At 42.3% G+C, this 14955-nt stretch overlaps 1 protein-coding gene across 4 annotated transcripts in view; it reads left to right on the top strand.

Moving 5' to 3' along the window:
- Window positions 1-14955, top strand: part of PDE1B (phosphodiesterase 1B) — a 470076-nt gene that overhangs the window by 280580 nt on the left and 174541 nt on the right. The window contains exon 1 of one of the 4 annotated variants that reach the window (XM_089691398.1): window positions 9069-9283. The exons of the other annotated variants lie outside the window; for them this stretch is intronic. Coding sequence (XP_089547524.1) covers window positions 9138-9283 — 146 coding nt within the window. The 5' untranslated portion in view covers window positions 9069-9137. Of the gene's footprint in view, window positions 1-9068; window positions 9284-14955 lie in introns of those variants that run through there. 4 annotated transcript variants of the gene reach the window in all.

The raw sequence follows: 14955 nt of genomic DNA, 5'->3' as shown, positions 1-14955 counted from the left end.
ACTATCAAACTGAGCTTAAGCAAACCTGTGGAAAGAGGAATGTTGCATTGCTTGTTTTCTTCCAAGAGTTTCCTAGTTGTCCCTGGCTTCAATACTTACCAAGTCACTGACCTGGAACAAACATGTAGATCAGAAAATCAGGTAGATGTCAGAACTCTTGGTGTGTATACTGTGTTCTGGTCTGTGCAACAGAAAGTACTGAATAGTAAGGTCAGTTATGAATGGAGAGCTCATTATTGACAGCCTACATATTCTGTCAGAACTTTTCTTCTTGTAGCAACCCCTTACCCCTGTATGGTGGATGAAGTCCAACGGGTTGTCTCAGTGAGCTAGCATTTCAATCTCAGGTCTGGTCCTTGCTGTATAGTGGGACAGAAAAGAAGTTGGGTGCCAGTCACCTTAGTCTTTTTACCTTTTATATCTGAACTCAATACTAACAGAGATTGTGTAGGGGTGAAAGATACTCAAACAAACACAAAAATAGGGCAGGTATTTTAAAAGTAGTAGTGACAGCAATAGGCTCTTTAATTGTAGCCTTTTGGCAGTTACTGACCCTGTGAGAGAAGCTAGGCAGATTTTAAGTTGCATGTATCTCTCTCTACTAAAATAGTTGTTGACCCTTAAGATCAGTCAAAGGTGCCTTGATCTATGGGCAATGAATCCTTTTTACAGTGCCTAGACAGTGGCTTCTACGCAGCTCCTCTGTGACAACAAACAATCTGTTTTTAGCCCAACTTCCTCCAAATATCCACTCCAGCAGAAAACTTAAGTCCTTGGGCACCTAGCACATGCCCCAGGCTGAGGCAAGGCCCAAGCAATCGACTCTTTAAAGAACACTCTGGAAATATGACCTAAATATTTATAATCTCCCCAAAGTATAGCCCTGCAGAAGAACCTCATGGATTGGTTGGGTCAGATACATACTCATAACTCATGGATTGTCCTTCCCACTCTAATTACTGGAACCACCTTCACAGTAGCATGCATAAGCAATCAATACACTGAGCTTATGGACAACTTGCAGAACCTAGAAAAAGGCACACAGGAGCTCAGGCTAGATACAGCCAAATAACAATCCACACTAAATTTATAAGAAAAAAAACAGCATATGGGAAGGTCCCTATAGTCTCATTACTCAAATATGTTAAATAGGTATATTTAGCTGTTAAACAGGCATATTTAAATCCAGGTATGTTTTTTTAGACACATAAATACTTTGAAATTTGTAGCGAAAGATTAAATGTCTTACTGTTAGTAGTTAGAAAGAGCTCCATGCAGCCTTCCAGACTTCACTCCCCTTCACCAGCATGCTGTAGATTCTAGTGAAGAGCCCTTGCTCTCTGTTGAAACTCCCCAACAAACAATTCTCATAATCCCTGATGACTGGAGAGTTCTAGCTGTCATTAAACAAGTTGGGCTGCCACTGCAGAGACCACTGCTTCCACACAGATAGCCAAGATCCTGTGGTCTACAAAAAAAAAAAGAAAATAGAGTTTCAACTTCCTCGCCTTGTCTGTAGTGAAGCTTAAGGGGTACTAAGTGGTAAAAACATGATTAGCAGTTTGTTTTATTGTGGGACATATATTGGAAGGATTTATATAGGTATGTATTGAAACATTAAAACACGCTGTGGAGCACCGTGGTAGTTCATTGAATCTTCCTGTCAGTATATCTGCTTCCTCATACATCTTGTACAGGCAAGCAGATAAACTGACAGATCTGCAGGAGACTTGCATGGTACTAGTAATCTGCTGGTCACTGGTGCAATGCTTTAACAGCTCCTGCAGCAAGAAATAATAAATGCACATTTTTTACCTGCAAGAAATAATAAATGCACATTTTTTACCTGCAAAAAAAAATATGCATTTATTATTTTTTATCAAAAGGTGAACTTACCCTTTAAGCATGTTACAAACTGCCTTTTGTCAAAAAAATGCTATAATGGGCTGATCCATTTACATGTTCATTACAATTTCTCATTGTGTAAAGGTACTGGTTTATAAATACTATATTTCTTTACTGAGATAAAGTGACGTTTGCAATTGGCTTTCAAAAATGTTTTGGATACTGTGTTTTGAAGTGTGGGCTCCATGGAATTCCTGCCAATCAGCTGAATAGTGTATACAATGATGATTACTTTTGTTCTCATTTATTGTTTGCCATTTGATTTTCTGTGCTTTTCAAAAATGTATTTTTGTTTATTTTTTTATTATAATTATAATTTTTTTTTTTTACAAATTTGTATTTAAAGGAGGAGGCAGTTTCCAAAACAATCAACATATATAGGTACAAAAGGAAGCAGCTATGAGTAAGACATAACTTCCATTATGGAGCAGGCATGACATATAGAAAGTACAATGATATGAAAAGGTCATGTCCAGTTGATCAATGAAATAGGCGATCAGAGAGTCAGGGAAGAACTTGTACCACAAACTCTAAATTGGTTACAGTATACAAACAATTAGATCTGATTGATTGGGAGGAGAAGTTTCCATTTGTATATATAGAATAAGGAAAGAAAAGAGGTAGAAGAAAGATATAGGAGGAGGGGGGGGGGATTATGGAGGTAATATGATCTAGGGGTGGGCGTTAGTGATGCCCAGGATCCAGTGGAGCTCACGTCAGAGCCTTACCCTCCTCTGAGTATCTAAACATATTCCATAGGGTCCAGGTTTTTGAGTATCCCACAATGTCGAAGAAGGTTTCAAAATGAATTTTTATTGAATACAGATCTGATTGTGAACATTTCAGGAATGCATCTCATACTAACACAAAGATGACCTAATATTCCACAGGGTGTCAGTATGGCTGGTAAATATCCACACTGAGCACCCTAGTGATTTGGGTGCTTAGAGCTGAAATACATGAACATATCATAGCAATGTAGTATATCACAGTTTTCACTAGCTGTCACTAATAGAGTCCAACTTGTAGATTCCAGCTATAAAGAAGGAGCAATTAGGTCATTGGTGGATGCCCCTCAGAGGCTTCCCACGGAAACAAAATGCACGGGGTCCATTTGACATTCTTCATTGTTTCTTTATGTTATGTGAATGTCCTCTTGTCATGGTTCAACCAACCTGAAGAAAGTTTGTCTCCATCAAGAAATGATATACCATGTTCAGTCGTTCGTTCTCTCCAGCTGGACCCTTACCCATAACACCAACACAACTGGCATTATTTCATATGACATGACAGTGGAACCAGTTCTATTTAACAGCACAACACTAAAGCGGAGTTCCAATGAAAATAAAAAAATGGACACTTACCTGTCCCACGATCAAGTGGTGTCCCCCCCCCACAGTCTGTGTTCCTGGGGCTGGCATCTTCAGTGTGGGCACCCAGCTGTGACAGCTAGCAGCTTCACAGCTGGGTGCCCACTGCGCATGTGCAAATAGCAATGCGCTTTGTGAATGGTCCCATAGTTTTCTGGGACCTGTAACGTGTCCCAGAAAGCTGCAGGAAGGGAGGGGGAGGTTGACTTCCACTGTGATTGCCTAGGCGATCGGAAGCGGGACTGGGTACTTGTCAATTTCAGGTACCCCGCTCCCCAAAGGTGCCATTCATTAACTGGGAGCGGGGGACCAATTCTTAAAGCAGAACTTCCCCTTTTGGGTGGAGCCCTGCTTTAAACACCCTTATTGAGGTCTGGTCTATTACAGATATTCCAAGGTGATCAACAGCGGAAAGGAGGACTCTCTACCATCTGGCTTTTCTAATGGCCACTTATATTTACTATCCTCCTCAACCTTTTCAACTAATCCTTTTGATAAATTTAATTAGTTATGAAAGGGAGGATGGGCAAAAAAACTTTATTAGCAGCATTGCTTCAAATAAATCCTTCCTGACCCTTTAAGAGAAACCAGATCCATTTGCAGAGCCAAAATATTCTCATACTTGATGCATTATTGATTTCCATTATTTCCTCTTGTGGTAGACCATTAAAGTAGAATACCAGGCTAAAACTAACTAGTCTTAAAAATGCTCCTTCCCCCTCCTAACACCCATGCTGACTAATCTGTGTAAGAAAGATATATTAACTAACCTATTTTCAGCCTGCTCCTATCCGGGCATGTGATCTGGCTCCCCTGTGTCAATGGTGGCTGCAGGGGAGAGGCGGAGTGGCATCACCACTCCCAGGCATTTTATTATTAATATACAGGATTTACTTAGCGCCAACTGTTTGCTCACTACTTTACAATTTAAAGGGAGACAATGCAGCAATGATACAGTTCAATACAAGTGGGTAAGAAGGGTCCTGATCCTGGGAGCTTACAATATAATAGGGAGGGGCTGGTGGTACAAAAGGTAATAACTGTGGGGGATGAACTGATGGGAGAAATGGAATATTCAGTTATTAGCTGAAGGCAGGATAGGCTTCCCTGAAGAGATAGGTTTTCAGGGATCACATAAAAGTGGGCAGAGTTGGTGATACTTGGACAGATTGGGGTAGAGAGTTCCAGAGGATGGGGGAGACTCTGGAGAAGTCCTAGAGACAAGCATGAGAGGAGGAGACAAGGGAGCTAGAGACCAGGAGGTCTTGGGAGGAGAGGAGAGGATGGTTTGGGTGATATTTAGAGACAAGATTGGTGATGTCATTTGGGGCAGAGTTTGGGGCAGAGTTATAAATGGCTTTATATGTTATTGTTAATGTTTTCAATTTTATTCATTGGGCAATGGGAAGCCAGTGGAGGGATTGGCAGAGAGGGATGGCAGACATGGAACAGTTGTTAAGGTGGATGAGTCTGGCAGCAGCATTCATGATTAGACTGAAGAAGGGATAGCCTGCGATTAGGTAGGTCAATGAGGAGGGAGTTGCAATAGTCAAGACGAGAGATAACTAGGGAGTGAATAAGTTGCTTAGTGGTTTCAATGGTTAAAAAGGGGTGTATTTTGGAGATGTTATGAAGGTGAAGTCTACAGTGATTGGATTTGGGGTTGAAAGGACAGATCAGAGTCCAGGATTACACCTGGCATGAGCGGAAGGACTGATAGTTGTATTATTGACCATGGGCAGCACAATGGCTAAGTGGTTAGCACTTTCACCTGGCAGTACTACAGTTGTTGGTTCGCATCTCAACCATGGCACCACCTGCCTGGAGTTTGCATGTTCTCCCTGCGTGGGTTTCCTCCGGGTACTCTGGTTCCCTCCCACACTCCAAAGATATGCTAGTAGGTTAATTGGATCCCATCTAAATTGGCCCTAGTATGTATGTATGAATGTAAGTTAGGGACCTTAGATTGTACACCCCTTGAGGGTTAGGGACTGATGTGAATATACAATATATATGTAAAGCGCTGCGTAAATTGACGGCGCTATATAAGTACCTGGAATAAATAAATACATAAATAAATAAATGGAGAAGTCAGGGGATTGGGCACGGTCTGGAGGGAATATTCAGAGCTTGGTTTTAGAAATATTGAGTTTGAGTAAGTGGTGTGACATCCATCCTGATATATCAGTTAGTAATTTAGTAACGCGAGAGGAGTCAGAAGGGGTGAGGTGAGGTGAGGAGTAGAGAGATAGATTTGTGTGTCATCAGCATAGAGATGGTACTTGAAGCCATGGGAGTTTATCATTTCCAGCCATTGCTGACTACTGTCTCTTCTCCTCTGAAGCAGCTGCTGGCTGACACAGGGAATCACTTCACCGGATAGGAGCAGGCTGCAAAAAAAAGGGGGGCATTCAAACCTGGACTCAAAAAGTTTATATAGTAAAAACAAATTTCAAGAAGTGGAAACTTCATTTTCTTTTTTTACATGCTCCCCTGCTATATTTATACACTTATCCCAGCATTTAACTAATGCCTGGAAAGCTTCAGCATAGAAAGATTTGTCAGTACGCCTGAACCATCCTAGGATAGCCTGCTTCACTTCATCATCAGTGAAGCAGAGAAAGATTCATCTCTTGTGCAATTTCATGACAGGTTATGCATCGATTATCCAGGATCAGGCGTTCCATGTGCTGAATGTTCACAGAAAAGACTGCTGTGGGCTGGGAACCACCACGGCCCAGATCGTCACTGATGGATGTGCGGTTATCTTTGAAACATTTGCATCATTCCAATGTCTTACTGTGGCTGAGCGTTTCATCACCATACTTAGCTTGAAGTCTTGTGTAGATATCCACAGGTTTTTGTGCCTTTGTTCACAAGAAACTTCATCACCACACTCTGTTCCATGCACGCACTAACACTGTTGTCTGCCATCTTGATTAACAGTTTCTGGACTGGCCCACGAGATGTGTGCCGCCTATCAGTAATAGGACACCCTTGCCACTTACTGTGTGTAGTACTGCCACGCTAGCATCCCTTTTTATACCTGTAAATTAAAAGTCCCAGTTTGATTTGAACTCCCCTCGTACTATACATCTTTCCTGCATAGGTTAATCATAGGTGTTAGGAAAGGGGAGGGTGCGTGTTTAAGACTAATTAGATGTAGCTTGGAGTTCTACTTTAAGTGAAGTTAGATTATGTTCAAAAGGAACTTAAAATGGATAGTTGGCAGGTGGTGTTTGCTCCATTCAAGCACCCTCAAAACAACTAGCCTGATAAAATGTGCTGAGCCAAATCCCTAAGTGTACATGCTAATTATTGACTTCAAGGAGAACACTCCAAATGTGGCAACAAACCATCAGCAAGAACATTCCGCATATATTGTATTGTCTGTTTGAGCACTGCCTTACTGAAAAAAAGCCCACTATTTATGACTGCAGCAGCAGAAGCTACATGGGCAGTATGTTCACCTTCTAATTTAGTGCTTTCTAAACCTGTACTCGAGTGCCCAACTGGTTATGTTTTGTGGATATAAACGTAGTATGTTTACATTATGGGTAACACCAATTATTCTAACTGTACGGTTATCTTCAAATCATGAATTGTAAGTTGGACTTGAGCCCAAACTGTCCATCTGCCCCTCACCTGTCCCTCTGGACTCCTCCTGTCCATCTGCCCCTCACCTATTGCTCTGCACTCCTCCTGTCCATCTGCCCCTCACCTGTCCCTCTGCACTCCTCCTGTCCATCTGCCCCTCACCTGTCCCACTGTGCTCCTCCTGTCCATCTGCCCCTCACCTGTCCCACTGCGCTCCTCCTGTCCATCTGCCCCTCACCTGTCCCTCTGCACTCCTCCTGTCCCACTGCCCCTCACCTGTCCCACTGCACACCTCCTGTCCCACTGCCCCTCACCTGTCCCACTGCACACCTTCTGTCCCACTGCCCCTCAACTGTCCCACTGCGCTCCTCCTGTCGCACTGCCCCTCACCTGTCCCACTACCCCTCACCTGTCCCCCTGCACTCCTCCTGTCCCACTGCCCCTCACCTGTCCCACTGCACTACTCCTGTCCCGCTGCCCCAATCCTGTCCAATTCCCCCCCGTCACGCTGCCCCCCATCTGTCCCTCTGTGCTCCTTCTGTCCATCTGCCCCTCACCTGTCCCTCTGCGCTCCTCCTGTCCATCTGCCCCTCACCTGTCCCTCTGCAGTGCCGCCCCCCCTTTCCCCGTGGAAGGGACACTACCGTGGGAAAGGGACAGGGGCTGCTGTGTCTTACCTGACTTCGTGTCCCACGTCGATCCGGTCCACAAGGCGCTGCTGGAGGAGGGGTGCAGAGGGTGTCTGTCCGGTGTCTTCATCTTCCTAAATCTTGATCACGATGTGGGCGGGATGACAAGCCATCCCTCTAATCTGGCCACACCCCTGGGATCACTGGGCAGCCTATGGCAGCCTGTCCCTCCCTCTGCAAGCTTTGCCTCCTTGCCAGGGATTGGCCGCCAGATCTGTAGCTCAGAAAAGGCACACAAGCGGCCAATCACAGGCGAGGAAGCTGAGCTTGGAGAGGAGGAGCTGAGCGGCAGCACAAAGATTGAAGATCGAGTGAGGGAGCAGCTGGAGCCGGTGAGGAGGAGAGCGGCTGGAGAAGGAAGGCAGCTGATGGGTAAGTGTCTGTGTCTGAAGGAGGGATCCCAGGCTGGAGCAGGGGTCAGCACAGCGATGTAAGTATAATTGGTGTCAGTGGGAGTAATAGTGCCCCATCATTAGAGTCAGTGTGGGAGGAATAGTGCCCCTTCATTGGTGTCACTGACACCAATGAAGGGGCACTTTTCCTCCCACTGACACCAATGATGGGGCACAATTCCTCCCACTGATACCAATGATGGGGCACTATTCCTCCCCCTGACACCAATGATGGGGCACTATTCCTCCCACTAATACCAATGATGGGGCACTATTCCTCCCACTAATACCAATGATGGGGCACTATTCCTCCCACTGATACCAATGATGGGGGACTATTCCTCACACACTGACACTAATGATGGGACACCATCATTGGTGTCAGTGGGAGGAATAGTGCCCCATCATTGGTGTCAGTGGGAGGAAAAGTGTTTCATCATTGGTATCAGTGGTGGAATAGTGCCCCATCATTAGTGTCAGTGGGAGGAATCGTACCCCATCATTGGTGTCAGTGGGAGGAATAGCGTCTCATCATTGTCAGTGGGTGGAGCTCTAATAGGAGGAGGTGGAGCCTAAAGAGGAAGGGGCATGGTTTGCAGATAAAAGGGTGGGACAAATTTAGGTGCGGGGGGGCCCGATTTTAGTCTTGCCTAGGGCAGCACAAAACCAAAATACACCACTGCTTCAGCCTGAATGGTTATCTCTTTTATACCTGCCTAAAGTTCAATTTAAACCCCACTGATCACAAGTAATATGATAAAAGTTCAAAAAAGAACATATAAAAGACATAATGCAGATTCTGGTTTATTATGTATTTCAACTTGTGTGTGGCTAACACAGTCTGCTGTTAACCTTATAATATTCATTATATTGTTCATGTTGTTCTGTGCCCCTGCATTAACTTACAATTACCTAGAATGTACATCTCAAACAGTTAATTTAGATTCCTGGACTAGCGCATCTGTTTTCCTTTATTGTTGACGTACCGAGGGAAATAAATATATAAAGCTGCTTGAGGTTCTTTCTAAAACTGTATACTTTCCCCTCCTTTTCCCCTCCCATCTAAGACAAACATCTGGCTTTGTTCCGCACTCTCTTGCACATATATCCCTGACATTCAGTTTATAAAATATCAACACATGCTGATGCCAACATGAACGGTACTTAGCGACTTTTCTTGAGCTATGTTGCCCTGTAACCTCCTGAAAACAAGAGATACAAAGCTAGCCACACAGTTGGAGACCTGTCTGCAAGAGAAGACAGATGTTGGTGGCACTGCTGATAAGTTCATCCAAGTCCGAAGGAAACATCTTCAGATCCCTGTTTTCAGGTAGGAAGCAGGACTTTGTGGACTTTTGAAAAAGTTAATGTAGTTATCTTTAACAACTCTTTATTGGAGTCTATACTCCTTTTTCTATTTGATTTACAAAATTGTTGACGCACAAGTTGGTGTTTTATATATTAAACTAAAGATGTGATTACTACCTGGTCTTAGAGACCTTACTGAACACCTCTAGTGGTTACTCTAGATCTAGATCCAAATGACACTTTTGTTTTTAATGGCACATATGTAAATAGTGCTACTAATTTTCTTTGGTTCTTTTGCTAATCTGTAAACTATTGAGCATTTAAAGAAGCTTTCAGGTCTCCTTCTCCTTATGCCACCATTAGAACCTCACTGAAAATGTAAGTGCTGGGACAGTAAATGTTTGTCTTAACGCTTGCACATGGCAGAGGTGATTGAAAATGCATGTAGGATTCTGAGGCTGTAAATAATAATCCTCCTGCTTGCTCATACCAAAAGCAATTGAAAACACATGCAGTATTGTGTGGACTTTCGTTTGTTTTCAGATAGATTTGCAGTGCCTATTTGAAGGTCTCCACTCAGGTGATTTGAATGAGCCCAAACTCATAACATGCAGATTTTTTTCAAAATTCACTGTACCCTGAAACAAGTTTTGAATGGTTCTGGAGAGAATGGGCCCCACAGGCAGTAATGTACCATGCAGTGTTTCTACATTAGCAAATTGCAAGGAAATGCATTTGGTATGAAATTCTGTAAATTAATCCCAAGCTGACTTTTTTTTTTAACGTTGCATTACTTTTTTATATTTATGTTTTTTCTAAATCCTGCTAATGCTTGGCAAAGAAATTTCTCCTTATGATGTTCATGAAACACAGTGTTTGACAGTTAGAGGTTGGACAATTTTATTTTGCTTATGGTCATACCCTATAGGTTGTAACGTATCTGGGAAAATTGGATTACAAGTTCCCCATAAAAAAAGCCAAAACAATCACCTTGGTGGAGCTTGAGAGCTTGTCATTGAGGTTACAAGGAATCCGTAGCATTGTGAACTTTTACTATTTGCTGATAAAATAGACATATTCAGTCAAGGCACCCTTTAAATTTATGTAAAATCTCAAGGCACCCCATTCTAAAATTTAAAAAACTAAACTATTAGTTTTACATAATGCAGCAACATCTACATATGTAGGACACTCAACTTGATTTATTTGTCCAAAGTAAATACACCTTTGCACAGTGGTACTGACAGTTTTGCAATGTTTCTCTACCTCACTCAGCTAATGTGATTGAAAGGGATGTGGGAGGAAGGGGGGGGGGGGTATGCAAACAAGGATGCTGTGCAGGCACCCAGCATCCTCCTTATCATCTGATAACATAATTGGTTGTTAGGATGCTGATGGCTGGAAGGTTGTAATGGTGCTAAATGAAAATCTATGATTTTGTGTCATTAAAAGGCAGACTTGATCCACCTGCTGGCTTGTTTATTTTTGGGCAATTTTTAGGCATTTTGCCAAGGTACCCGTGAAGAAACCAGAAGGTACCCCATCTGTGCATCTGGTCATTCACTTGTGAATAATCAACATCTTCCTTATATTGCCAACGTAAAGTGAATCCGCCAATAGAAATGTATGAGGGCTGACATTGCTGGGGCCTCATTTGAAAATACTAATTACCTGGCTGTATCTGGCTTTCTCTGTGAAGCATCCCCCCAGCCCCCCCTATACTCACTTAAGCCCCCTCTTGATCCAGCAATGTGTACTGGAGTCTTGGCTATCCCAGGACTATCTCTCCTCATTGGCTAAGACAGTGTCAATCTCAGCCAGTGAGCCAATAAGAAGAGAGAGGGGGCGGGGGCAAGCCATGGCTCTGTGTGTGAACGAACACATGGAGCAGTGGCTGGGGAGTGCGCATGCTCAGGTGTCCCCATAGCATGCAAGGAACAAGAAGCAGGGCACCAGGTCAGCGTGGATAAAAGCAGTAGTACTTTAATATAAAAAACACTTTCATCTTAAAATCCCTCGGCGAGTGTGTCAGATGAGAACACCGGAGCCAGGGGCATCAGATGAGCGGATCTGATGACAAAGGAGGCGAAGCTTCTGAAACGTGTTGCAGCTTGCCCCCCATTCCATTCACAGCACCTGTCACTTTTTCCTACTATCAGCGGGAAGTCACATGGAGACGCTGATCATCCACCGCTGCGGGTCTCTTCATCGGCCATGCACAGATCATCGGATCCACTCTTTTGATGCCCCTGGCTCCGGTGTTCTCATCTGCCACTCTCGCTGAGGGATTTTAAGATGGAAGTGTTTTTTATAATAAAGTACTACTGCTTTTATCCATGCTGACCTGGCACCCTGCTTCTTGTTCCTTGCATATCTCTGTGAGATACCCCCATCCTTGATGAGTTGCTGCCGGTCCGCTTGTGTGGTTTACAGCTTCCACAGTCTCCTTCCCTATTCTTCACACCCATCGGATGGACTTAATGACCACTGCATCCTAAACACACTGATTCCACCTGGAATCCTGCCCCCATCCATCAATCCGTAGACTGGTTTTTATTCACTTTATTCTTTTATTCCCTCTTATTCCTTTAATTTCGTTCTAATTCCAGTCATTTTTATTTAATTTCACAAAATATTTATTTACATCATTCTGTGTGAGCGCTGAAGGGTTGTTCAGAGTTTCTGATGATCATCTTTTATGCCCCCATAGCAAGCTGCTTGCTGTGGGGGCACCCAACAGGAGGAGGGAGCCAAGAGCTCTTGCGGGGACCCGAGAAGAGGAGGATCCGGGGTGCTCTGTGCAAAACCACTGCACACAGCAGTTAAGTATAGGCATGTTTGTCATTACAAAAAAAAAATAGCCTTTACAATCACTTTAATTCTTTTGCATTCCAGACCTGGATCAAACGCAGTAAATGAGCTTCTGCAAAGTGTCAGCATTCCTTATCTTTTTTTTTCCAGATCATAGCTTCAGAAAGCATTGAAGCCAGAGCATCAGCTTTACATCCAGGGAACTGATGTTCTTAAAGCAGAGTACAGCAATGGCAGTCCCACACTTTTGTAATGAAAGAGTCACTTTAGGCAAAGGCAAGGGAAGTGTCGTGAAATGATTTCTGAATGGATGATAAGGGATACTTCCCTCCATTTGTTATGTTATTACTTTTTTCACTTGTGGGACTACATTAGCATTGAAAGGGTTACTGAATTCAGAGCTGTCCATCTTTCTAGTTTCCACTGATCGCCTGTGCTAATGTTATTTATAGTTTGTTCTCACTGGTATATCCTTTCACTACATGTGCAGCCTAAAGTAGAGTGTATAGTCTTCATTGTCGTGCTTCCTTCTTTGGCTGGTGTTTAAATGTGAACATTTTGTATATAAGCGATGTCCTCCCCCATATGCAGCATGTATAGAGCCCTACCACAGGAAGTGCCGTGGGTCCCCGCATGCCTAGTAAATGAGCTCAGCACACTTGGCACTGACACTTGTTTATCTGGCTTGTTGTAGTTGCATGTGATGAATCCCAGTGTTTTTGGTTCTTGGGAATTTCAGGAGAATCAATTGTTATAATTGTCATTAAAGGGTCAGTCTATCCAAAACACTTTTGTTTTGAAAAGAGTCACCCAGTGGTTTCTTCTGGGTATCTTTTCATTTCATTGTTTTTCGGATGAAAATACAATTTTCTGAGATTCGGATGTAACGAATGTCAACGAATCTGACAAAGTATAGCAAAATTAACAAATGCATTTGTTTCATTAATTTTTTTTTGGATTACATGAAGTAATAGTAGTTTGGGCCCATAGGGAAATAATTTAAATTTTTACATTCGTTCAATAATTCTGATTCGGATAATGAATAAATCAAAAGTTCATTCCATTTGTTAATTCAGATGCAGATGACGCCGGTTGATATTGTCCAATCAGCTCATACCATTTCTCTTGGTGGGTTGAACTAGAGTCTGAATATCAAATCCTTTTTGATTTGAATCCATCTGATTTGATAATATAGCGAATGTATAGCAATCTTCCGGAAAAACTGCAAACTTTTTTGAATCCACCCAGACCAACAAATATATACATGAAATGAATGCCGAACATATGAAACAAATCCGAAAACGAACCAGGTCAACATAATAAATATGATTAAACAAAATCCTTTTTTAAACGAATGCATCCGAAACGAAACAAACATTTCTGGTATGCACATGTCTATAGGTGGGTATGGCCGAGTGACCCTGTGGCTACTTACATCTATTGGCAGTGAGAAATCTACACCTGACTCGCTAGGCCTACGTGCTAAAGCCATTACAAGGAAATTTCATTTTTTTCACTGTTATTTCATTTATTCCCACAATATGGACAATGCTGCAGAGGTGAGGCTATATAGCTGCAGCCAGAAGAGTGAGACTCCATGGGGATGGAACATGGAGTTGTAGACAGCTAATGAGTGATTTCTCATGTAACCACACAGGACCAGCCATCTCTTATATTTCCCTTTTCTGCTCATTATTCCTAGTGTGCAGAGTGTCACATTTTGCAGTACTACAATCTGCTGTGGAAAAGGTGCTGACATTTTGTCCAATGTTTACTAATGTAGATTGTAAAATCTGATGGACCCCATACTGAGTGAAAAGATTGGGAATCCATATTGAGCACACTGGCACTCTCATTTCTGAAAAATTCAGAAGTCTCTACAAAACAATTAGATTTAAATCTGCTGTTTCTGCTGCAGAAAGGGAAGCCACAGACAAGATCAGCCACCCCACACTAGAAAGCAGATCAGGTTGGAACGAATAAACAGTACTTAGCAGGGTCTGCAAATATTCAAAAGATTTTTAATTAAGCCCTGCCATAAACTGTACTTAGCAGAAGTCTTGCATGCCAGAGCACTAATAGCAGCCAGAAACATCTGTTAAGCCAGATACTCATAAATGACTGTTGAAAAATAATTTAGAAGCAATACAAATATGGAGTCTGGCTCTATTTGACCTGAGATTTCCCTCCCTTAAACCCTACACATAATCCATAATTCCAGCTATAAAAAAAATTACATTTATAACAAGCATCTACCTGAATGTATAAGTAAATAACAGTTAAGTGCCAACACTCCTATATTACGAGGTGCATAAAGCTGATGGGGCACATTACATTTCCTATGGTGAAAAACATCAATATCATGTTTGACTTCTATCAAATCATGATTTCATTCTATTCAGTAATAAGTTGGTTATCAGATTGTAAAACATGGTCATCTGGAAATAGCAATACAGTTAACAAAACTACTATTATGGGAGTGTCTGCTGAAATATCGAACACTTCAGTGTATATACATTCACTTCCTATCTGCTGATACATTATCAGTATGACAGGAAGTGAGGGTAATTTTTTAATGGAGCTCCAGTAAAAACCCTTACCAACGCTATTCAAAACTAAGAAAAAATGATTGAACTTTAAAAACCTTGATGTGAATTTGACATTTGTACATGCTTGTTCTTGTATATGTTTGCTATTGTATGAAATGTAGTTGATTAGCCAATAGAGGCAGAGTTGCCTAGTTTCTACAGTAACTAACTGGTTAACAACTGTTGGGATAAGATATTGGACACACAGTATGCTCACTTTGCCCTTCTATATTTTCACTTTGGAAAGATACAATATATGTAGGACCAAACTGGGCATAGAAAGTGGAACTAGCAT

The sequence above is a fragment of the Staurois parvus genome, unplaced genomic scaffold (genome assembly GCF_062004578.1).
Source record: "Staurois parvus isolate SC_StPar_1 unplaced genomic scaffold, SC_StPar_1.0 ptg000562l, whole genome shotgun sequence".
Lineage (NCBI taxonomy): Eukaryota > Metazoa > Chordata > Amphibia > Anura > Ranidae > Staurois > Staurois parvus.
The sequence above is the reverse complement of the archived record's forward strand: the minus strand, read 5'-3'. Positions and strand labels throughout refer to the sequence as shown.